Genomic DNA, 25,583 nt, shown 5'->3' with positions numbered 1-25,583 from the left:
TTTGTTTTCTTGTGGGACATGTGTTGCTGGCTAGCTAGCATTTATTGCCTGTCCCTAGTTGCCCTTGAGAAGGTGGTGGTGAGCTGCCTTCTTGAACCACTGCAGTCCATGTGCCGTGGGTTGACCCACAATGCCCTTTGGGGGGGGAGTTTTGGGATTTTGACCCAGTGACAGTGAAGAACAGCGGTGTATTTCCAACTCAGGATCGTGAGTGGCTTGGAGGGAAACTTGAGTGGTGGACTTCCCACCAAGTATTATTGTTATTTTACCAGCTTTTCCCTCTCACTCTCCTACCTTTCTTTCTTCCAATTTGCCCATAAGAACAGGTTAATTGTGAAATATGAATCACATTGAAGCTGAAGTCTTGAATTACTGCTTGTCTACCTATTTCCACTTTTCAAGTGAACCTAGATCTGAGTGGCCATTACCAAATCTCATATTCGTTGGATGTGTGTATTACATGTAAATACTTACTCTTCCACCAATCTTCTAAACAGTTATTATCCATTTTAATATAAAATGTTGCCATTTATCGATTTGATGCAATGAATGACACACTTTGGCTTTGTACCAATCAGTCCTAAAAATCGTCACCTATACTATTCAGCAAGAGGTATTTATTCTCTGTTTACATGTATGATGGTCAAGTTTGAATAACAAATAATTAGAAATCCATGTAAAAGCATCAGAAAATTTGTTCATATAATGGAATCTTTCAAACTGTGTATGTAAGCAATGATTGATAAAAATTATAAAGTTAACATTGAAATATTTAACAATTTGCCTGCATCTGGCAAATTATAAACAGATATCAGAAATCGACGAGTTTTGAGAAGATTGAGGTTCTGGATGTAGGTTTGCTCACTGAGCTGAAAGGTTCATTTTCAGACATTTTGTCACCATACTAGGTAATATCTTCTGTGAGCCTCCAGACTAAGCACAGCTGATGATTCCTGCATTTTGTTTATATGTTTGGGTTTCTTTGGGTTGGTGATGTCATTTCCTGCGGTGATGTCATTTCCTATGGTGATGTCATTTCCTTTTTTTCTCAGGGTGGTAAATGGGGTCAAGTCAATGTGTTTGTTGATAGAGGTCTGGTTAGAATGACATGCTTCTAGGAATTCTCGTGCATGTCTCTGTCTGGCTTGTCCTAGGATGGATGTGTTGTCCCAGACGATGTAAGGATACCAGTGAGAGTGGGTCATGTCGTTTTGTGGCTAGTTTTCTGCCTGGTACAGTTCTTGCAAGGTATTTTGTAAATTACATTAGTTTTGCTTGTCTGTATTGGATCTTTCAAGTTCATTAGCTGCTGTTTTAGTCTGTTGGGGGGTTTGTGGGCTACCATGATGCCAAGGTGTCTGAGTAGTCTGGCAATCGTTTCCAAGATGTCTTTGATGTAGGGAGAGTGGCTAGGGTTTCTGGATGTGTTTTGTCTGCTTGTTGGGGTCTGTTGCTGAAAAATCAGCAGACAGTGTTCATTGGGTACCCTTTCTTTTTGAATACACTGTATAGGTATACAGGAAATGACATCACAAACCCAAATATATAAATAGAAAGCAGGAATATTCAGCAGTGCTTCGCCTGGAGGCTCACTGAAGATATTACCTAGTATGGTGACAAAATGGCTGAAAATGAACCTTCCAGCTTAATGAGCAAACCTACACCCAGATATCAGAAATATTCTACTGTTACTTCCAAAATTTGACACACATTTAAGACAAAGTGGACTTTTAGCATTGGAAGCTCATTATTATTAGTAGCACTGTTATCTTAGTGCCAAATATCAGTAAGTTTCAAAATTTTATTAAATAGTGACCTATTTCAAATTATGTATACATCACTGTGGCAAATACAATGTGTTCAGTGGATACCGGAAACATTGTGTGTTTGCCACTGTAAAATTATTGACAATTCCTGATACATGTGAATTTAAATTTGAAATAATTTATACATTTAATTACAAAGAGTTTACATCATATGAAAACATTAGATCTCATTTTATGGTGTAACCTGACTATTAATGCAGTTGAGGTCCAATAGCTCACATAAGGAAATGCGATAGATTGACATATGAAAAATTACAAAGTAAAATTATTGTTTCTATTTTTTTATTTCTGTGGAATGAATATAGGGAGAAGGTTAGAGAATGGTACTGGGTGAAGTGACAATTAGGAGAACCAGGGCAAGCAGTATGGACTGAACAACCTCCTTCTGCACTGTTATAATTATGTGGGGGTTTATGTAAATGAAAATTTAGTATTAACTTTTTGTCAACACTGGAAATTTTACCAATAATGTAATAGATCAAGAATAAACTTTTGTTTTAAGCACTGTTTAAGTAGCTTTTGCAAATCAAGCCAGACCAATTCTATTAACATGTACATGGCTATATGTAAATGGTCTTCAATCATAAAATCAAAATACTGTCAGGTATGATGGTTACAATGTAATGTCTTATATTTGTGATCAACTTTATAAATAAGTGCATTTACGTTTCTGTATATTTGTGTGAGATATTTGCCAGGTTCACCGGTCATTCCCAAAAAGTGATCTCATTCTGTACAATCCATTTTCTGTCCAATATCTAAATGTATGATAGCATGACTAAACAATTGAAGCTGAGAATCTATGCTCTGTAGATTAGTTACCAGAATGTACCATTCTCCTCCCTTTGTGAACAATGAACAAGATAAAAACTCTTACCTCGATAAAATAATTTCTCACAGCTTCAACACTACTAATTGTATTACAAACATTGAGGAGGTTCACCCACTGTATTTTTGTAATGATTTTATTTGCCACATCTTGTTAAATTTGTGTCAGTTTTGTTTGTTTTCACTAATGTCCACAATAATGTACTCCAGTGGTAGCTTGGGACAAAATAACCTTGGTGAAGCTTTATGTAGGAATATGGAACCAGGAACAGGAATAGCACATTCAGCCCTTCGAGCCTGTTCTGTTATTCAACAAGATCATGGCTGATCTATGGCCTAAGTTCATATACCTGCCTTTGGCACATATCCCTTAATATCTTTGCTGAATAAACCTTTATCTATCTCAGATTTAAAATTAAGAATTGATCCACTGCTATTATGGAAGAGAGCTCCAATCATTTATCACCCTTTGTGTGTGGAAGTGCTTCCAAACATCTCTCCTCAACAGTCTGGCACTAATTTTTAGATATGCCTCCAACTCTAGAATCCCTAATCATTGGAGATAATTTATCTGTATCTACCTAGTCTTATCCTTTTTAAATCCAGAGAAAGTATATTCCTGTCAGGGTGAAAGGGAAGGCTGGTAGGTATAGGGAATACTGGATGACTAAAGAAATTGAGGGTTTGGTTAAGAAACAGAAGGAAGCATATGTCAGGTACAGACAGGATAGAATGAGTGAATCCTTAGAGTATAAAGAAAGTAGGAGAGAAATCAGGAGGGCAAAACGGGGACATGAGATAGCTTTGCCAAATAGAATTAAGGAGAATCCAAAGGGTTTTTACAAATATATTAAGGACAAAAGGGTAACTAGGAAGAGAATAGCACCCCTCAAAGATCAGCAAGGTGTCCTTTGTGTGGAGCCACAGAAAATGGTGGAGATACTAAATGAATATGTTGCATCAGTATTTACTGTGGAAAAGGATATGGAAGATATAGACTGTAGGGAAATAGATGGTGACATCTTGCAAAATGTCCAGATTACAGAGGAAGAAGTGATGGATGTCTTGAAACAGTTTAAGGTGGATAAATCCCCAGGACCTGATCAGGTGTACCTGAGAACTCTGTGGGAAGCTAGAGAAGTGATGGCTGGGCCTCTTGCTGAGATATTTGTATCATCGCTAGTCACAGGTGAGGTGCCGGAAGACTGGAGGTTGGTAAACGTGGTGCCAGTGTTTAAGAAGGGTGATAAAGACAAGCCAGGGAACTATAGACAGGTGAGCCTGACCACGGTGGTAGGCAGGTTGTTGGAGGGAATCCTGAGGGACAGGATGTACATGTATTTGGAAAGGCAAGGACTGATTTGGGATAGTCAACATGGCTTTGTGCGTGGGAAATCATGTCTCACAAACTTGATTGAGTTTTTTGAAGAAGTAACAAAGAAGATTGATGAGGGCAGAGCAGTAGATGTGATCTATATGGACTTCAGTAAGGCATTCGACAAGGTTCCCCATGGGAGACTGACTAGCAAGGTTGGATCTCATGGAATACAGGGAGAACTAGCCGTTTGGATACAGAACTGGCTCAAAGGTCGAAGACAGAGGGTGGTGGTGGAGGGTTGTTTTTCAGACTGGAGGCCTGTGACCAGTGGAGTGCCGCAAGGATCGGTGCTGGGCCCTCTACTTTTCATCATTTACATAAATGATTTGGATGCGAGCGTAAGAGGTACAGTTCGTAAGTTTGCAGATGACACCAAAATTGGAGGTGTAGTGGGCAACAAAGAGGGTTACCTCAGATTACAACAGGATCTGGACCAGATGGGCCAATGGGCTGAGAAGTGGCAGATGGAGTTTAATTCAGGTAGATGCGAGGTGCTACATTTTGGGAAAGCAAATCTTAGCAGGACTTATACACTTAATGGTAAGGTCCTAGGGAGTGTTGCTGAACAAAGAGACCTTGGAGTGCAGGTTCATAGCTCCTTGAAAGTGGAGTCGCAGGTAGATAGGATAGTGAAGAAGGTGTTTGGTATGCTTTCGTTTATTGGTCAGAGTATTGAGTACAGGAGTTGGGAGGTCATGTTGCGGCTGTACAGGACATTGGTTAGGCCACTGTTGGAATATCGCATGCAATTCTGGTTTCCTTCCTATCGGAAAGATGTTGTGAAACTTGAAATGGTTCAGAAAAGATTTACAAGGATGTTGCCAGGGTTGGAGGATCTGAGCTACAGGGAGAGGCTGAACAGGCTGGGGCTGTTTTCCCTGGAGCGTCGGACGCTGAGGGGTGACCTTATAGAGGTTTACAAATTATGAGGGGCATGGATAGGATAAATAGAGAAAGTCTTTTTCCCTGGGGTCGGGGAATCCAGAACTAGAGGGCCTAGGTTTAGGGTGAGAGGGGAAAGATATAAAAGAGACCTAAGGAGCAACGTTTTCACGCAGAGGATGGTACGTGTATGGAATGAGCTGCCAGAGGATGTGGTGGAGGCTGGTACAACTGCAACATTTAAGAGTCATTTGGATGGGTATATGAATAGGAAGAGTTTGGAGGGATATGAGCCGGGTGCTGGCAGGTGGGACTAGATTGGGTTGGGATGGTCGGCATGGACGGGTTGGACCGAAGGGTCTGTTTCCATGCTGTACATCTCTATGACTCTATCTTGCAGACTTTGATAAGATCACCCTTTAACTTTCTAGATACTACAGAAAACAGGACTATTTGTATTATTTCACCTCATAACTTATCGCCTGAAGTCTAGGTATTATTCTTGTTAACTCTTCTGATTGTTAAAGTTTTCGCAGTAATGTTTTCTTATACTGCTGAACATGCTTCCATCTTGAACAGTGCAGTTTAGGAGGATAACTTCCAAAATATAATAATTCATTCATAGCTCTTTACTAATCGCATCCATTTCTATAATAACATTTCCATACCTCTTCACCTCCTGTACTTTTAAATTAAAAGCAAAATATTACTCGTTATAAAATTTAAGACTTCTGTCCTTCATGCACCTGTGTTTCAAAGGAACTGAAAAAAAGCAGTGCAGATATTGTAAAGATATTAAGTACTTTATGTCTCTCCAATAACAACCCACCAGCGTGCAAAAAAGATACACAAATAAGAGAAGCACAAAACAGATATGGTAAATGAAATACAGAAGGGAGAGAGAGAGAGCTGCATCATTAAGAGAGCAGACATAGCCAACAAGAATAAGCTTCTAAGAATTATAACATTTGATTATCTGCTGCTGATTCCAAATTTGAAAAATATTTGGCTTTGTTGTTTCGCAACAACTTATCAAAGAAATTGCTTTACTGTCTGAACATATCTGTCACAGAAGTATTTCCAGAACCTTTGAAGGTACTTATAACAACATAATGTCCAATTTGTAGGAGGCAATGCAAATGGGACGTGCAAATTATAGAACAAGCTATCTGTGTTTTTTATTGCAGTAATGAGCTATCTGTTCAAATGGATGTACAGTTGGTGCTTGCATGCAGGAGATGATTCTTTTAAACTTTGCTGGCTGTGTGGGTGTGATGAATACTGTGTAGCAACACCATAGGTTGAAGCTGGGATAGCTTTGAAAGTTGACTGTAAAATCAATGAAACACTGTAAAAGATGTTGCAGAATTGATTTTTTTAGCACTCTGGCAAACAATATATTTGTTACGCTTAACATTTTAAATAAATCATAGCTCTAAAGTTGGTCAGGGGACAGTTGGCTTAGTGGACAAGGCAGCTGGTGAAAGGTTGAGAATTGTCCCAGTGCAACAGGATTCAATCCAGGTTTCATGTGCAGAAGAGCTGTACCTACCAGCTTCACCTATCATTTGGTAAAAATATGGCACTAGCTCAGGTATGGCTGCCCTCAAATAATTGAGGGCGCTACCTAAAATGGTAATCCGAAAACTGTAGTATCACCACTCCCATAGCAAGCAACTCGACTGTGGCAGGGTAACTGTTTTCAGGAAAAGGAATGAGAAATGAAATAATATCCTTCATTTGAAGGTTTGCTTTGTTATGGTCATTAAACATAGTTCTATCAAGTTGTTACATACCCCTATGAAGGATGAGCACCATTTAACATACTTTGATGAAAATAGTTTTCTCTAAGTATGCCAATGGGTAAAGTCTACAATAGCAGCATATGTCGTGGTGATTAACTGTTGCACTAAGTATGAAACAGTGTCAGATGTGTGAGATTTAGACAATGATGGGCTTGACAAATTGATGTGGATTATACAGGGTCTTGATCTTGTTCACGTAATCATACTTACTTCAGAGAGTGAAATCGGTGATTACTTGGAATTTTTGCATGCCATGCATCACTCAACAAGACACAGAGGACAAAATTTTTGAAATTCCATGGCATCGAGGGAGGCTGTTTTGATGGGAATTTCCAGTGGATACACAGTGTTTTTCTCAGCCATCAGGAAATAAACATGCAAATTCTTAGTGATATCCTTATAGGGATAATGCTTGCATGAAAACAATCTGATCAAGTTTTCTTAAAATTTGTTTAGAGATATAATGCAATCATATTAAAATTCGGCATTGCATCATTTGGTTTGGGCATCATAATGAAAACAGTGCACAACTAAGACTGCCCTTGGTAGCTGAAGCAGCATTTTACATCCAGTTTGAAAGACAGAGGATTCAATCCAAGTCTAGTATTTTAAATGCAAGTAAGGACAATTCTGTGGACATGAAAGCTGAGCTAGCTGAAGCTAGGTTGGAAGGTAGATGAGTAGAAATGCAGTGGCAGACATTTAAGGAGTTGGTTCAGACTTTTCAGAATTTCCACTATACTAAAGGGAGGGCCCGCCATCCGTGGTTAACTGAAGATTCAAGGAAAACATAAAACTTAAGAAAAAAGTATTTAAGTGCATAAAGATAAATGGCAGGTATGATAATTAGTCAGCACATAACAGAGAATGATTGAAAGGTTAATCATGTGAAAGAAATTAGTGTGTGAGTGGAAGCTAACTAGGAATGCAAAAAAAAACAAAAGTTCCTACAGGTATTTAACAAGGAAAAGAATAACTAAAGTGAGTGTTGGTTCTCTAGAGAGTGGGAATGGGACATTAGTAATAAATAATAAGGGAGTGACAGATGAAATGAACAAATATTTTGCTTTCTGTCTTGGTCATAGAGGATACCAAAATCATATCAGTAATACCTTAAATCAAGACGTGGAAGGAAAGAACAAAGTTACAATCACAAAGGAAGTAATACTAAGCACGCTGATGGACTTGCAGGCCTATTAGTCTTTGATACATTGTAATTTATAATTTGCTTAAAGAGAAATCAACTGTTTTTAAGTTCTATAATCGGAATCTTTTGAGCAGGCTTATGTTCAAGTGGTGTATTGGGAAAGCAGTCTAATTAAGAACTGACTGAAACTGGCACCTCATTTATTGAGTTAGATAGGTACTTTGTTTTCAGAACATTATAAGTATCCATCCCAGTGTGACTGAGCATTTGAGCGTGACTTACAATCAAGTGCAGGAGTTAAGTCTCTCAAAGAGATCAGTGAAGGAGGGAAGAAAGATGTGTAGTTGATTTTTGCCTCAACAAAGTAGCTGATTGTTGAGAATTCCAGCCTTTAAAGTGAAAATAAGGCAATGCAGTTTGTGTTCAGGTGTCCGGTCTTTTATTCCTCTTTTTTAAAAAATAGCCTTTGGAATAAAATATCCCTTATTGTCATGTGTTCTGAAGGACAGACGTACAGGAGTACAGTAAAATGTTTTACAATATCATGACTAATGGCAGCGTGTTAGGCATAAGTACCTAAGTATAAATCTTAATATTTTACAGAAATAGGACATAGTTAAAAGGATAGGCATTACTGTCATATAAACAAATTACATATAAGCATTACATTGCAGTAGCTGAGCTCAGAGGCTTCCACACATGGTCTGACCGCCCATGCCAGACCCTAGTCCAAAAACTGTCACACTCTGCACCAAGCCTCCAATCCGCTCCGCACCAGCTCTCAGCTGCTACAAAATAAATTTTCTCCAGGACCGCTTCCCCACATCGGCCTCTACTCTGGGACTTGATTCCACTTGATTATTAGGTTTAAGATTATTGCTAGAGCATTAAAAAAGGGAAACAATACAATAAAGTGCAGAGATGCTGCGGTGATTTTAATTACTATCTTAATTAACTATGATGTGGTAGTGCTGGTATTGGACTTGGGTGGTTAAAGTTAAAAATCACACAATGCCAGATTATAGTCCAACAAGTTTACTTGGAGGTACAAGCTTTTGGAGCGCTGCTCCTTCATCAGATAGCTACCTGATGCAGGAGCAGTGGTCCGAAAGCTAGTGCTTCCAAATAAACCTGTTGGACTATAATCTAACGTTGTGTGATTTTTAACTTGATTACTGTGACCGAGATATTAGTTTGGATGATGCAACATATGAGAGCTGCTGAGCACCAAGGTGATCACGTTAGTAGTAAGAGTTTGCAGCTCAAGTGCTTTTGGATCAGAGGTTTGGGGATCTGGAATCTGAGCTGCAGACTGTGTACTCTGTCAGGAAGGGGTACGTTACCTTGACACTTTGGGCCAGGAGGCAACCATACACCTTAAATTAGGTAATTCAAAATTAGTCTCTGATCAGTGACAGGGAAGTGTAATTATGAGTGAGGCAGGAATGAGGCTCAAAGGGCTGTCCTTGAGAAACCTCTGTCCCTGCAATTATGCAACAGTAGCAAGGTTCTTGCAAGGTATGTGGATGAGAGCTGGGATTGTAGGGAGGATGAGCAATCTGACCATGACATTGTGGTAAAGGGAACTATTCGAGTAGAGGAAGGAAATAAGAATGTAATGGTGATAGGAAACAATGCAGTAATGGGTAGATACTGTTTTCTGGAGCTATGAGCATAGATTGTATTGTCTACCTGGTACCAGGCTTAAAGGCATCACCTCAGGGCTAGAAATGAACTTGCATTGGGAGGGGAGAAATCCAGATGTTTTCATCCACTTTGATACCGACAACATTGATAGGACTGAAATGGTAGTTTAGCTGAAAGACTTTGAACAGTTAGGAGCTAAACTCAAATGCAAGATCTCCAAACTCATAATCAGAGGATTGTTACCTGCCCCACTGCAAAATTGGCACTGGATAAATAAATTAAATGACTTAAGTGTGTGGTTTAACGATTGGTGTGGGATTAATGGGTTTCAATTCCTGAGACACTCCTGATGAAGGGCTTATGCCCGAAATATCAACTCTCCTGCTCCTCGGATGCCTCCTAACTTGCTGTGCTTTTCCAGCACCACACTCTTGACTCTGATCTCCAGCATCTGCAGTACTCACTTTTTCCTTTGGATAGAAAGGAGCTGTTCCAGTTTGACAGCTTTACTTAACCTGTATTGCGACCAGTGTCCTAGTGAATCAAACAACTAGGACTGTAGAGAGAGCTTTCAATTAATTTGGGGGTGGGAGTGTTCAGGAGGAAATCTAGGCTTGCAAATCAAAAAGATAAGGCAGTATTGCAGGGCAATTATTTTAACAATGATATCCTGAAGGGGCAAGAAGGGAATAATATAGCAGTGTAAAACAAAGCAGCAAACAGGGACAAACAGGGAACAGAAGATAATTAGGAAAAAATTAGTGGCTGTTTACTTGAATGCAAATAGTATTCAGAATAAAATAAATGAATTATTGGCACAAATCCAGGTAAATAAATATGGTCTTATAACCATTACAGATGCAAAGTTGGGAACTAAACAATCAAGGGTATGAGACCTTTTGAAAGGCCATGCTGGAATTGAAGGGTGGTGGGCTCGCTTTGTTAGTCCAAGATGGAATTAATACATTAACAAGAAATGATCTTGGATTGGATGGTGTAGGATCTTTGTGGGTGGTGCAAGGATTAAAAAGGGGAAGAAGACATTGGTGTAAGTAATGGTCTATAAGATCCCTAACAGTAGCCATTCTGTAGGATTGAGACTAGCTGAGGAAATAATGAGGACATGTTAAGAAGGCAACACATTAATAATTGATCTCTTTAATCTTCATATGGATTGGAAAATAAAATTAGCAGAAGCAGGCATGAAGATTAATTCATAGCATATATTTGGAATAGATTTCTGGAATGATATGTTGTAGATCTAACCAGGGATCAGGTAATTTTGGACCTTATAATGCATAATGAGGCAGGTGTAATAAATAATCCAAAGTAAAAGGTTCCCAAGGGAACAGTAACCATAATGTGGTATAATTTTAGCATTGGGTTTGAGTGAGAAACTTGAGTAGTACTAAACTTAGATAAAGGTAATTACATTGAAATGACACTTGAGTTGGGTGGAGTGGACTGAGAAAGGGTTTAACTGAAAGTATGATTGGTGAACAACCCTAGATACTTTAAAAAATTCTTGACTCACAGCAAAGATATAAGCCAATCAGGAAGAAGGATTCTAGGAAGGGGATAAACCAACTAGGGAAGTTAAGGATATATCAAATCGAAATTTAAAAAAAACATGATAAAGATTAGTGCTAAATCAGATGGTTGGGAAGATTTTAAAACCAACAAATGATGTCCAAAAGAAGTGAGTGACAAAATAAATAATGAATGCAAGCTAACAACTAACATAAAAATAGACTGTTAGAGCTTCTTCAACTATATATAAAGGAAAAGAGAGGAAACATTGAATAAAAGCAAATTACTATGGATGCTGGAATCTGAAAACTAAAGAGAAAATGCTGGAAAATCTCAGCAGGTCTGGCAGCATCTGTAAGGAGAGAAAAGAGCTGACATTTCGAGTCTAACTGACCCTTTGTCAAGTTAGACTCGAAATGTCAGCTCTTTTCTCTCCTTACAGATGCTGCCAGACCTGCTGTGATTTTATAGCATTTTCTCTTTTGGTTTGAGGAAACGTTGAACATTGGCCCCTTTGAGAACAATGCTGGGAAAATATGATTGGGAGCCAGCAAATGGCTCAGAGCTAGACAAATACTTTGCATCAATCTTCACAGTAGAGGATACTAATAGCATTTCAAACATTCAAAATAATGAAGGGGCTAAAGGCGGGGAAGAAATGAACAGAATAGCCATCATGAGAGAAAAGGTACAAGGGAGACTATTGGGGTAAAAGGCCAATATGTCCCTGAGACCCAAATGTTGCATCCTAGCATTTTAAAAGAAGATAATGGATATACTATTAGTATTCTTACAAAATTCTTACATTATGGTATCAGAGGATCCCGAAACGTCAATTCTCCTGCTCCTTGGATGCTGCCTGACCTGCTGCACATTTCCAGCAACACATTTTCAGATTGGGTAACTGCCAAAAAGGGTGGAAGACAGAAAAAAAAGACTGGACTAGAGGCCATAAAAACCAAAAGAACTGGGATACTGTAAATGAAAAACTGCTGGAAAAACTCAGCAGATCTGGCAGCATCTGTGGAGAGAAATGAAGAGTTAACACTTCAGGTTGAGTGACCCCTTTTTCAGAATTGACTATAGGCCATTTATCTGAACAGGTGTTTTTGGTTAAATGTTAGAGCCTGCTGTAATACTACTATAATCCTATAAAGTATTATACGTTAATCTCTTCTCCTCTCACTATAATCCTACAACAGGAAACCACATGTGGGTTGGAAACCCACATTTTCATTGGAGTCAATATGGCTTCATGGAGGGAAAATCATTTCTGACAAATTTATTATGGTTCCCTGAGGAGATAACAAGCTGGATAATTAAAGGAGATGCAGTAGATGTAATAGGTTTGGATTTCTAAAAGGCATTCGTTCAGGAGCCACACATATAGCTGCTTAATAAGACGAGACAATGGTAACAGGATAGTATTTTAGCATGAATAGTGGACTGGATAATTAGTAGCAGACAATGAGTTGGATAACCTGTAACTAGTGGAATATCACAGGAATCAGTGCTAGGGCCACAGTTAGTTGCAATATACTGTATATTAATAACGTGGATGACAGAACTGAGATGTGGCTTCAAGTGGACAGGACCTGGGAAATGAATATTCAAGGCTACATGTGCTATCGTAAGGACAGACTGATGGGCAGAGGGAGTGGGGTGGCCTTGTTGGTAAGGAAGGATATTCAGTCCCTTGCGCAGGGGAACCGAGAGTCAGGGGATGTAGAGTCAATGTGGATAGAGCTGCGAAATACTAAGGGTAAAAAAACCCTCTTGGGAGTCATCTACAGGCCCCCAAACTGTAGTCTGGATGTCGGATGTAAGTTGAATCAGGAGCTGAAATTGGCCTGTCGTAAAGATGTTACTACAGTTATTATGGGGGATTTTAACATGCAGGTAGACTGGGAGAATCAGGATGGTATTGGACCTCAAGAAAGAGACTTTGTGGAGTGCCTCAGAGTTGGATTCTTAGAGCAGCTGGTGCTGGAGCCGACCAGGGAGAAGGCAATTCTGCATCTGGTATTGTGTAACGAACCAGAATTGGTCAGTGACCTCGAAGTGAAGGAGCCATTGGGAAATAGTGACTATAATACATTAAGCTTCAATCTGCAATTTGAGAGGGAGAGGGTACAGTTGGAAGTGACAGTACTTCTGTTGAATAAAGGGAACTATGGAGCTATGAGGGCGGAGCTGGCCAAAGTTCAATGGTGCAATACCTTAGCAGGGATGACCGTGGAGGAACAATGGCGGATATTTCTGTGTATAATCCACAAGTTGCAGGATCAGTTCATTCCTAAAAGGAAGAAGGATCCCAGGAGGAGGCATGGGCAGCCGTGGCTGACGAGGGAAGTTAAGAAACATATAAAGTTAAAAGAGAAAAAGTATAAGATAACAAAGATAAGTGGGAAAACTGAGGACTGGGAAGCTTTTAAAGAGCAACAGAGGATTACTAAGAAGGAAATACGCAGAGGAAAAATGAGGTACGAAGGTAAATTGGCCAATAATATAAAGGAGGATAGAAAAAGCTTTTTTAGGTATGTGCAAGGCAAAAAAATGGTTAGGACTAAAATTGGGCTCTTGAAGACAGAAACAGGGGAATATATTACGGGGAACAAAGAAATGGCAGAGGAATTAAATGGGTACTTCAGATCTGTGTTCACTGGGGAAGACACAAGCAATCTCCCTGAGGTAAGTGGCTGAAGGACCTGAACTTAAGGGAATTAATATTTGCCAGGATTTGGTGTTGGAGAGACTGTTAGGTCTGAAGGTTGATAAGTCTCCGGGGCCTGATGGTCTGCATCCCAGGGTACTGAAGGAGGTGGCTCGGGAAATCATGGATGCGGTGGTGATTATTTTCCAGAGTTCAATAGATTCGGGGTCGGTTCCTGAGGATTGGAGGGTGGCTAATGTTATGCCACTTTTTAAGAAAGGTGGGAGAGAGAAAGCAGGAAATTATAGACCAGTTAGTCTGACCTCAGTGGTGGGAAAGATGCTGGAGTCTATTATAAAGGATGAAATTACGGCACATCTGGATAGTAGTAAAAGGATAGGACAAAGTCAGCATGGATTTATGAAGGGGAAATCATGCCTGACTAATCTTCTTGAGTTTTTTGAGGACGTAACTCTGAAGATGGATGAGGGAGATCCAGTAGATGTAGTGTACCTGGACTTTCAGAAAGCTTTTGATAAAGTCCCACACAGGAGGTGAGTGAGTAAAATTAGGGCACATGGTATTGGGGGCAAAATACTAGATTAGATTGAAAATTAGTTGGCTGATAGGAAAGAAAGGGTAGTGCTAAACGGCTCCATTTCGGAATGGCAGACAGTGACCAGTGGGGTACCGCAGGGTTCTGTGCTGGGACTGCAGCTTTTTACAATTTATATTAATGATATAGAAGATGGTATCAGCAATAACATTAGCAAATTTGCTGATGATACAAAGCTGGGTGGCAGGGTGAAATGTGATGAGGATGTTAGGAGATTACAGGGTGACCTGGACAAGTTAGGTGAGTGGTCAGATGCATGGCAGATTCAGTTTAATGTGGATACATGTATGGTTATCCACTTTGGTGGCAAGAACAGGAAGGCAGATTACTACCTCAATGGAATCAGTTTAGGTAAAGGGGCAGTACAGAGAGATCTGGGTGTTCTTGTACACCAGTCAATGAAGGCAAGCATGCAGGTACAGCAGGTAGTGAAGAAGGCTAATAGCATGCTGGCCTTCATAACAAGAGGAATTGAGTATAGAAGCAAAGAGGTGCTTCTGCAGCTGTACAGGGCCCTGGTGAGACCACACCTGGAGTACTGCGTGCAGTTCTGGTCTCCAAATTTGAGGAAAGACATTCTGGCTATTGAGGGAGTGCAGCGTAGGTTCACGAGGTCAATTCCTGGAATGGCGGGATTACCATACACTGAAAGACTGAAGCAACTGGGCTTGTATACCCTTGAGTTTCGAACATTGAGAGGGGATCTGATTGAGATGTAAAAGATTATGAAAGGATTGGACACTCTGGCAGTAGGAAACATATTTCTACTGATGGGTGAGTGCCGAACCAGAGGGCACAGCTTAAAAATATGGGGTAGACCATTTAGGACAGAGATGAGGAGAAACTTCTTCACCCAGAGAGTGGTGGCTGTGTGGAATGCGCTGCCCCAGAGGGCAGTGGAGGCCCAGTCTCTGGATTCATTTAAGAAAGAGTTGGATAGAGCTCTCAAGGATAGTGGAATCAAGGGTTATGGAGATAAGGCAGGAACAGGATACTGATTAGGAATGATCAGCCATGATCATGTTGAATGGCGGTGCAGGCTCGAAGGGCTGAATGGCCTACTCCTGCACCTATTGTTATTGTCTATTGTCTAACTAAATATACTATTGCCAGTTTTGCACATGACATAAAAATAGGTGGGAAGGCAAGTAGTGAGGATGATATAAGGAGTCTACAAAGGTATATGTTGAAAAATGTGGTGCTGAAAAAGCGCAGCATCCGAGGAGCAGGGGAATCAACGAATTGGGCATAAGTCCTTCTTCAGGAATGAGGCTGGTGTGCCAAGCGGGCTGAGACAAAAGGTGGGTGAATTTGGGGGAGGAGCGCTGGGAATACGATAGGTGCAAGGAGGTGAGGGTGAGGGTGATAGGCTGGAAGGGGGTGGGGGCGGAGAGGTCGGGAAGAAGATTGCAGGTCAAGAGGGCGGTGCTGAATCCGGGGGTTGGGACTGAGATAAGGTGGGGGGAGGGGAAATGAGGAAGCTGGAGAAATCTACATTCATCCCATGTGGTTGGAGGGTTCCTCGGCGGAAGATGAGGCGCTCTTCCTCCAGGCGTCATGTGGCCAGGGTCTGGCGATGGAGGAAGCCATGGACCTGCATGTCCTTGGCGGAGTGGGAGGGGGAGTTAAAGTGTTCAGCCACGGGGTGGTTGGGTTGGTTGTTGCAGGTGTCCCAGAGGTGTTCCCTGAAACATTCCGCAAGTAGGCGGCCTGTCTCCCCACATCGGGTGCAGTGGATACAGTAAATGATGTGTGTGGAGGTGCAGGTGAATTTGCAACGGATATGGAAGGATCCATTGGGGCCTTGGAGGGAGGTGAGGGGGGAGGTGTGGGTGTATATAGACAAGTTAAGTTAGTAGACAAAAAATCTTGGCATTTCGAATGCCAAGTGGGCAAATATGACGCAATGCACTTTGGCAGGGAGAATAAAACAGCTGAATATTATTTAAATGGGGAAACAGTGCAGAAAGTTGGAGCTCTGAGTGATTTGGGGTTCCACTGCATGAATCACAAAAAGCTAGCATACAAGTTCAGCAATTAATAAGGAAGGTAAATAGAACATTGGTCTTTATAGCAAAGCGAATGGAGTATAAAAGTAGGGAGGTATAGCTAGAAATATGCAAGGCTGCAAACAGTTCTAGTCAATTTATCTAAGAGAAGATATACTAGCATTGGAGGAATCTAGATAAGGGTCACTAAATTGATCCCAAGTAGAGAGGAATTTTCTTGCAAAGAATGGTTGCTTAGGTCGGACTTATATTCATTTGGCGTTTAGGAGAATGAGAGGACACCTTATTGAAATGTACAAGACTCTTAGTAGGCTTAAAATGGTATATGTGGAGAGATTGCTTCCTCTTTTTGGCAAGTCTAGCACCAAAGGACATAATCTCAGTATAACGAGTTGTCTATTTAAGACAGAGATAGGTGGAATTTTTTTCTCTCGGAAGGTGGTCAATCTGTGGAATTCTTTGCTGCCGAGGGCTTTCAAAGCTGGTTAAATATTCAAGGCTGAGATGATTCTCTGAAAGAGAATCAAGGGTTCTGGCAAAAAATCAACAAAGTGGTGTTGGGATTATCATGTAAACTATAATGTTTTTGAATAGCAAAGCAGACTAGATGGATTGAATGACCAACTTCTGTTCCTACATCTTGTGGTTTTACGGGTCCAGATGGATTTCTTTCATTCATTCACATTTCCCATAACTAGTTGCCATTGAGAAGGTGATGGACAATACTTTTTTTGAATCATTGCAGATCATTTGTTGTGAGTTGACTCATAATACCATTAGGGCAGGAATTCCAGGACTTTGATCCAGCAACAGTGAAGTAATGGTGGGTGACTTTGAGAGAGCTGCAGATGCTGATATTCCCATGTATTTGTTCCCTTTTGTCCTTCTAGATGGCTGCAGTCCTGGGTTTGGAATGTGCTATCTAAGGAACGTTGTGAATTTCATCATAGGGTCATAAAAGAAGGTGGCTAATGAAGTGGGAGATAAATTAATGTTAAATTTCCAAACTTCCCTAGGGTCCATTGGACTCAAATATAGCAAATATAACTCCATATTCAAGAAGGGAGGGAGGCAGAAAACAAGAAATTAAAGGCCACTTCATTTGTTGTGGGGAAGGTGTTGGAATTAATCATTAAAAGATTACAACTGCACACTTAGAAAACTCAAGGTAATCAGGAAGAGTCAGCATGGTTTCATCAAAGGGAAAACATGTTTACCCAATTTATTGGAGTTCCTTAAAGGTGTTGCATGTGCTGTAGATAAACGGGAGCAAGCAGATGTATTCTACTTGGATTTCCTGAAGGCATTTCAGGATGCCACCTGGAAAACAATGGAGGAAAATGAAAGCTCAAGGTTAAGTGATAACATATTAGCATAGATAGAAGATTAACAGTTGGCAGAAAGCAGACAGTATGCATAAATAGATCTTTTTTGATTAGCAGAATATGATGAATAAAATGTGTGGGCTACACAGTGTATGTGGTGAGGTCACAAGATTTGTACAATTTACATCAACCATTTTGATGTGGGGCATGAAGGCATGCTAGCTAAATACCCTTCATAATAAACTATAACATTCATGTTAGCTTTAATTAAATAGAACAGTACAGCAGAGAACAGGCCCTTTGGTCCATACCGACCCTCTGAAGAGTATCCCACCCAACCCCTTTTCCCTCTGATTGATGCACCTAATTGACAATTTAAGCATGACCAATTCACCTAACCTGCACATCTTTGGACTGTGGGAGGAAACCGGAGCAAACCCACGCAGGCACAGGGAGAATGTGCAAACTCCACACAGACAGTCACCTGAGGTTGGAATCGAACCCGGGACCCTGGTGCTGTGAGGCAGCAGTGCTAACCACTGAGCCACCATGCCACCCTGGCCAAGATTGTGCCGAGACTTAATCCTAATGTAAAATATAGTAACTCACTGCTATCCATGTGCATATCCAGCAGTTGCTTAAATGTCCCCAATGACTCTGCTTCCACCACCACAGCTGGCAACGCATTCCATGCATTCACAACTCTCTGCATAAAGAACCTACCTCTGACGTCCCCTTTATACCTTCCTCCTAATATCTTCAAAATATGACTTCTTGTACCAGTCCATCCTGCCCTGGGGAAAAGTCTCTGGCTATTGACTCTATCTATTCTTCTCATTATTTTGTACACCTCGATCAGGTCTTCACTCTTCCTCCTTCTCTCCAGAGAGAAAAGTCCATGCTTATTCAACCTTTCTTCATAAGGCAAGCCCTTCAGTCCAGGCAGTAACCTGGTAAACCTTCTTTGCACCCTCTCCAAAGCCTCTGTATCTTTCCTATAGTAGGGCAACCAGAACTGTACACGATATTCCAAGTGTGGTCTCACCAAGGACTTGTAGAGTTGCAGCAAAACCTCGCGGCTCTTAAACCCAATCCCCCTGTTAATGAAAGCCAAAACACCATATGCTTTCTGAACAACCCTATCCACTTGGGTGGCAACTCTGAGGGATCTATGTACTTGCACACCCAGATCCCTTTGTTCCTCCACACTGCCAAGAATCCTGTCTTTAATCCTGTATTCAGCATTCGAGTTCGACCTTCCAAAATGCATCACTTCGCATTTACCCAGGTTGAACTCTATCTGCCATTTCTCAGCCCTACTCTGCATCCTGTCTACGTCGCGCTGCAGCCTGCAGTAGCCCTCTATACTCTCAACGACACCTCCAACCTTTGTGTCATCTGCAAATATCCTCTTCCTTGGTGATTTTGTAATATTCTTGAGTTTCCTTTTCTTTCCATTTCTTTATTTATAGCTATATCCAGGATATTACTTATATCCTCTGTAGTGAAGACCAATATAAAATACTTGTTCAATTCATTGTCCAACTCCTTTTTCAGAGAGAAAAGGAGAATGTTTTTCTCTGTGGGTTGTAACTCTTTGGAACTCTCTTCCTCAAAACATGGTGCGAACAGAGGTTTTGAATATTTTTAAGACAGAAATAAACAGGTTCTTGTTAATTAATGGGGTGAAAGGTTATCAAAGGTAGGCAAGACTATTGATTAATCATTTAGCCACGACCTTCTTGAGTTGCAACTCCAGATTGAGGGCCTGAGTGTTCCTGCTCCTAATTTGTCTATTTACTTCTGAAATGATGGAGGGAGGCTGTTGTTCAGCAGCTGAAGATCCTTGGGCCTAGGGCACTGTGCCAACTAACTCCTGAAAGGCGAAGATCATTGGATGCCAACAATCACAGCCATCTACCAGTGCCAGAGTTTTTCCCTGATCCTCAATGACTTGAGCTTTTTTAGGGCTCCACACTCAGTCAAATGTGCCTTGATGTCAAGGCTGTCAATCTCACCTTTGGAATTATCTCTTTTATCAATGTTTGGACTAAAGTTGTACTGAGGTTTGAAGCTATGTGGGCTTGGTGGAATTCAATTGATGATGAATGAGAAGGCTTCTGGTGATGAGGTGCCACTTAGCAGTGCTGTCCAGAACACCTTCAGTGACTCTGGCGATTTTTGAGAATAAAAGAAGAAGGTGGTAATTGGTTAAATAGGATTAATCCCTCTTTTTGTGGACAGGACACATCTGATCAATTTTATATGGGTAAATTTGTCCTAGTTTTCGTGGACAAAAGAAAACTGAACAATTTTTTGTCAGGTGCATGCCATTATTGTATCTGCAGTGGGACAACTGGATTGGATACTTTGGAACACTAGCTAGAACTACAGGCCTGGACACCCATTCAATGTGACTGGTATCATCAGTGGCAAATTTGACAAGATCGCCTATCCTAACAAATAGGCAAAAGTGAGGACTGCAGATGTTGGAAATCAGAGTCTAGATTAGAGTGGTGCTGGAAAAGCACAGCCACTCAGGCAGCATCCAAGAAGCAAGAAAATTGACATTTCAGGCAAAAGCTCTTCATCAGGGCATCTATCCATAAAATAGCTGACCAGTCCTGGTGTTAAGTATTTGTGGGCACTTGATAGAGAGCTCCAGCAAATGTCTCCAGCAGAGTTCTTGAAGGAGCAGAAGAAAAGAAGTTCAGGGCAGTGATCGTTTCTAAAGTATGGCCTGTAATCAGTATTATTTGTTCCAGCAGATTACAATTATCTGCCACCATCTGATGTCAAACCCTGACTATCATAAGGTTTATCCTACTTGGTCAATATGGACTCCTGTAAGCTGTACCTCTGAATTCATCCCCGTCTCCTTTGGAACAGTAAGTCCATGCAGAGGCAGCTGTTGTCACTTCTGCTGGTGTACACCCTGCCACATTTTTCTGTATCTAATGCTGTTGATGCTGCTGGTCATCTTGATCCCCATCCAAGTTGTAAATTAAAACCACATGAGCAGTGTACTTCAGTGTACCCTCATGAGTTTCAGTTACATGCAGAAGTCACAGTTTGGAGCCAATTTCCAACATGCAATCAATTTCACACTTTTAACTCCCAGCTTCTCCCAAACTCCCACACTCTTACTGTTAAAACTCACCCTAAAGCAAGAGAGAGTTCATAGAAAAGGAACATAGTTTTAGAGGGGATTGCAGAGATTTTCAGGATGATGCTATTCTGACTGGTGGTGATGATGTTTTAATGATGATGGTGGTGATGGTGATGAAAGTTTTAAATTGGAGGTTTTGGAGACCAGAGAGAAGATTGGGATCTTCACAGGAGTATAGGATGAGTTGAAGCTCATTGGGAAAGAGGATGGCAAACTATCCAAGGTAATATTGGGATCATTGAGTCTGGAGATAAAAACGGAATAGATAAAGTTTTCATCAGTGAATGGACTAAGTTTGGAACAGGTGACAATAACATTTTATTACATTTTTAATAGGTCTTAATCTGCTGTCTTTGAAATTGAAGCTATATTTAGGAGTATAATGAATTTGTGCACTGATTATTTTTTTCCTAGCAATGTAAATAGGAAAACTGAATCCTGTCACTGTAACAAATTGAATATTATTTGTTCATTTATTTTATGTAATCTAAGCTGATTGCACATTTGAAATTATGCCTTGTGTTGGAGGAATGTTTTTCAGTCTGCCAATGGCAGTGTATTCAGTAGCTGATATATGTAGCAAAGCTATCATCCCTCGGTCCTGCACTTGGTTAACTTGATATTGGAGTATAAAAAAGTCACCATGGTTCATGAGGGACATGGGAACCATTTATGGGAAAGACCACTAATGCAGAACTTGAAAGAAGAACATCTTATTTGAATCTGAAATATGCCAATAAAAGACCATCTACAGTAACATGTGGTCTGAGAATAATGTCTGCTTCATAAGCTACAAGACTTGCCAAAGACTGTAATTGCTGCTTTTTAATTTAACTGAAGCTTCTTTTTAAAATCTTTTTCAGTTTCCAAACTGTTACTACAGGAAGCTGATCCAAATTTCTCTGGTCTTACACCTTCATGGGTTTATAATGAAAATGGTAGGTTTACTGTCTATTGCTTCCTCTATTACATCCTAATCACTGCCAACACTACTACAGAGGAACCTTGATTATCCGAACGAGATGGGCAGACACTATTTCATTCGGATAATTGATTATTCGGTGAATTGATTCAATGCCTCTCCTCTCAGTGTTGGTGTTTTCTGAAGTTTCCTTTTTCCTCGCAGTGCCTGTCTTGCTCCCTCTCTCTGTCTCAGGGTTTGTTTGTGAGCAGACACACACTTGTGTGTAAGGGACCAACAGTATTACTGAAGTGTGTCCCCCCCCCACCCCTCGCCCCAATCAGTTCAATAGGATTGACGCAGTGAGCACTTGTTAAGTCTGCTCCCCGTTCAGGGGATAGGCAGCAGCACACCATGTGCAAAGGGGGGGTTTAGGGTACACCCATGTGTAGAACTCCAGGGAAAGTGTGGGGAGAGAGAGCGAGAACGTGCAGGCGGCCAGTCATTTGGAGACGGTGCCTGGGCTCCCATTGATGTCTAGGACTGTTCTTGGCAGCATTCCTGTCAGCAGGTTCATTTTGAACATTGTAAACAAAAGATGTGAACAGTATTGAAATACATTTTTGATATAATTAGGACCTTGAGATCTTCTTCGGATAATCCGAAATATGGATAATTGATATTCGGATAATCAAGGTTCCTCTGGATTTGAAACACTTGCTAACATTAGTTGACGCATTATTTATATATAGCTGACCAACAACAAAAAGCACATACGCAACAGACACCATTTCAAAGCATGGGTGAAATTAAATCTAGCCCCTCAAAAGAGGAAACATGGTGGTCGAGCCCACTTAATCACTGCAGAGGCTGTGTGTCAGTCTGCCAGTGGTGGGAAAACCACCCACAGTGGAGTTGGGAGGTGGGAAGGGGCTGATTCAAAAAGTGAGCCCTGTGCCTTTGCATTGGTGGTAGCTTGGCGATTAAGTAGAATTTGCATGGCTGTCCTGTGTTTCCAGAAGAAGGCAAAGCAAGCCCTGTTGTACTGGGAAGCAGTGTACTCAATAGAAAGGTCCCTCTTTGTCAGCCATATAGTGCTCAATTGAGGAACTCAATACTTGGAAAGACAGGGGGCCGCTGAAAGCAGCCCATTGTTTATTTGGGTCTGAAACAATCTGAGATAGGTTAATACTAACTAGTACTACCCATTGCGATAACATCACGAGGATTTTGAAAGACTGGGTCCTCCCAACAGTCTCTGAAATAATATATACCATATTAGATTAGATTCTTTACTGTGTGGAAACAGGCCCTTCAGCCCAACAAGTCCACACCGACCTTCCAAAGAGTGCCCCACCCAGACTCATTTCCCTCTGACTAATGCACCTAACACTATGGGTAATTTAGCATAGCCAATTCACCTAACCTACACATCTTTGGACTGTGGGAGAAAACACGGGGAAAATGTGCAAACTCCACACCAACAATCACCCAGGGCTGGGATTGAACCTGGGACCCTGGTGCTGTGAGACTACAGTGCTAACCACTGAGCCACCATGCCACCCATAACCTTGTAGCATGTACTGTAAATGCTTGCAGAGATGCAATAAACTATATGCTGTTTACTACAAGATACTCATGTAGTTAGACCAGAAGTGGCAATCCTCATTTATACTAGACCATATGGACTGCGGAGAGACATATGACTAGAAAGTATTGATGGTAGTGTCTACAACATAGTGAGCAATGGAGCTGATTTGAAGATTTGCTTTAGCTTCATTTTAAGTAGTAATCACCAATGGATAATACCTGAAGACTGATTGACATACACATGCCCCACAGTGAGTGTGAAGATCATCGGTGGATACCTGAAAATCTGATGAACCCGAAAAAGAAAATCTTGCAGCAACTCATCTCTGATGCACACCTCAAAGGACAACAGCAAGCATTTTTGGAATGATAAGAGGTGCACCGCTACAGAGGAAATCTGCATTTCCAAACTGTAGGTACAGGCTGAATTGCGAACAGCCGTTGGAGATTACATTAGTCAAAAAATAAAAGTCCCTGGAATGAAAGGGAAACCTTAAATAGTGCAACAATTCAAGCTGAACAGCCGAGAATTTAAATAAGCTGAGTTAGAGTTCAGCCTGACACTGCCAAAGTGCTCAAAGAAAAACAGAAGTAGCAGGTACAAGACAGAAACTCACAAACTGAAATCAGAGAGTCAGGGCTATCACAAATTTACCAATTAAAATTGCATAAGCACTGGGTAAATTAAATATTTAAGCAGTCCTGATCTAACAGGGAAATCTCTTGGAAGTCTTCAATAAAGCCATAATAAAGGGGAAATCCCCATTTCAGCCACAAAATGCAGGAAAATTCTCCATTACACGAAAGCACAGATGAACCAGCTTCACTGCAAAATAAAGATCTTTCAACCAGATAAAGATCCAACCACATTCGGGAACCTGTGGAGAACATGGCCAGGGAGAACAATGAATCCTCCAAATCATCTGACTTTGGATAAACAAAGATTGGAGAGAGTCAGGTTGTGATTAATGTAATTATATAAACTTACTGGCTACACTGCCTGAGTGGAAATGTTTTTCACTGCTGTCAACTCTCAACAGTGTTCAGATTCCCAAGATCCAGCAAGACTTGCAAGGAAACACAAACAAAGAGACAGCTATGAACCGTATATCCATAAATTTATATGATGTAATTATATAAATGAATAGAAGTGATGTAATAAAACAAGCATGAAGCATTATAAAGGCAGTAAGAATATACTTAAGAGAGAAATCAGGAGGGCAAAAAAGGGGACATGAGATAGCTTTGTCAAATAGAGTTAAGGAGAATCCAAAAGGTTTTCACAAATACATTAAGGACAAAAGGGTAACTAGGGAGAGAACAGGGCCCCTCAAAGATCAGCAAGGCGGCCTTTGTGTGGAGCTGCAGAAGATGGGGATGATACTAAACGAGTATTTTGTGTCAGTATTTACTGTGGAAAAGGACATGGAAGATATGGAATGTAGGGAAATAGATGGTGATATCTTGAAAAATGTCAATATTACAGCGGAGGAAGTGCTGGATGTCTTGAAGTGCATAAAAGTGGATAAATCCCCAGGACGTGATCAGGTGTACCCTTGAACTCTGTGGGAAGCTAGAGAAGTGATTGCTGAGCCTCTTACTGAGATATTTGTATCATTTTTAGTCATAGGTGAGCTGCCGGATGACTGGAAGGTGGCCAACATGGTGCCACTGTTTATGAAGGACAAGCCAGGAAACTATAGACCAGTGAGCCTGACGTCGGTGGTGGGCAAGTTGTTGGAGGGAATCCTCAGGGACAGGATGTACATATATTTGGAAAGGCAATGACTGATTAGGGATAGTCAGCATGGCTTTGTGGTGGGAAATCATGTCTCACAAACTTGATTGAGTTTTTTGAAGAATTATCAAAGAGGACTGATGAGGGCAGAGCGGTAGATATGATCTATATGGACTTCAGTAAGGCATTCCACAAGGTTCCCCATGGGAGACTGGTTAGCAAGGTTAGATCTTATGGAATATAGGGACAACTAGCCATTTGGATACAGAACTGGCTCAAAGGTAGAAGACAGAGGGTGGTGGTGGAGGATTGTTTTTCAGACTGGAGGCCTGTGACCAGTGGAGTGCCACAAGGATCGGTGCTGGGTTCTCTACTTTTTGTCATTTACATAAATGATTTGGATGTGAGCATAAGAGGTATAGTTAGTAAGTTTGCAGATGACACCAAAATTGGAGGGGTAGTGGACAGCGAAGAGGGTTATCTCAGATTACAATGGGATCTTGATCAGGTGGGCCAATGGGCTGAGAAGTGGCAGATGA

At 40.9% G+C, this 25,583-nt stretch overlaps 1 protein-coding gene across 3 annotated transcripts in view; it reads left to right on the top strand.

Annotated features, from left to right (window-relative positions):
* eva1c (eva-1 homolog C (C. elegans)) overlaps positions 1-25,583 on the top strand; it is a 157,468-nt gene that overhangs the window by 119,567 nt on the left and 12,318 nt on the right. For 2 of the 3 annotated variants that reach the window (XM_043701326.2, XM_043701324.2), the window contains exon 7: positions 21,679-21,753. The exons of the other annotated variant lie outside the window; for it this stretch is intronic. In XM_043701326.2, the coding sequence (XP_043557261.2) occupies positions 21,679-21,753 (75 nt within the window). The remainder of the gene's footprint in view (positions 1-21,678; positions 21,754-25,583) is intronic. 3 annotated transcript variants of the gene reach the window in all.

Source organism: Chiloscyllium plagiosum, unplaced genomic scaffold (assembly GCF_037043375.1).
Source record: "Chiloscyllium plagiosum isolate Xiang-an unplaced genomic scaffold, Cpla_swu_hap1 HiC_scaffold_12, whole genome shotgun sequence".
NCBI classification, from domain to species: Eukaryota; Metazoa; Chordata; class Chondrichthyes; order Orectolobiformes; family Hemiscylliidae; genus Chiloscyllium; species Chiloscyllium plagiosum.
Note: the sequence above shows the minus strand (reverse complement) of the source record. Positions and strands in the feature narration are given on the sequence as shown.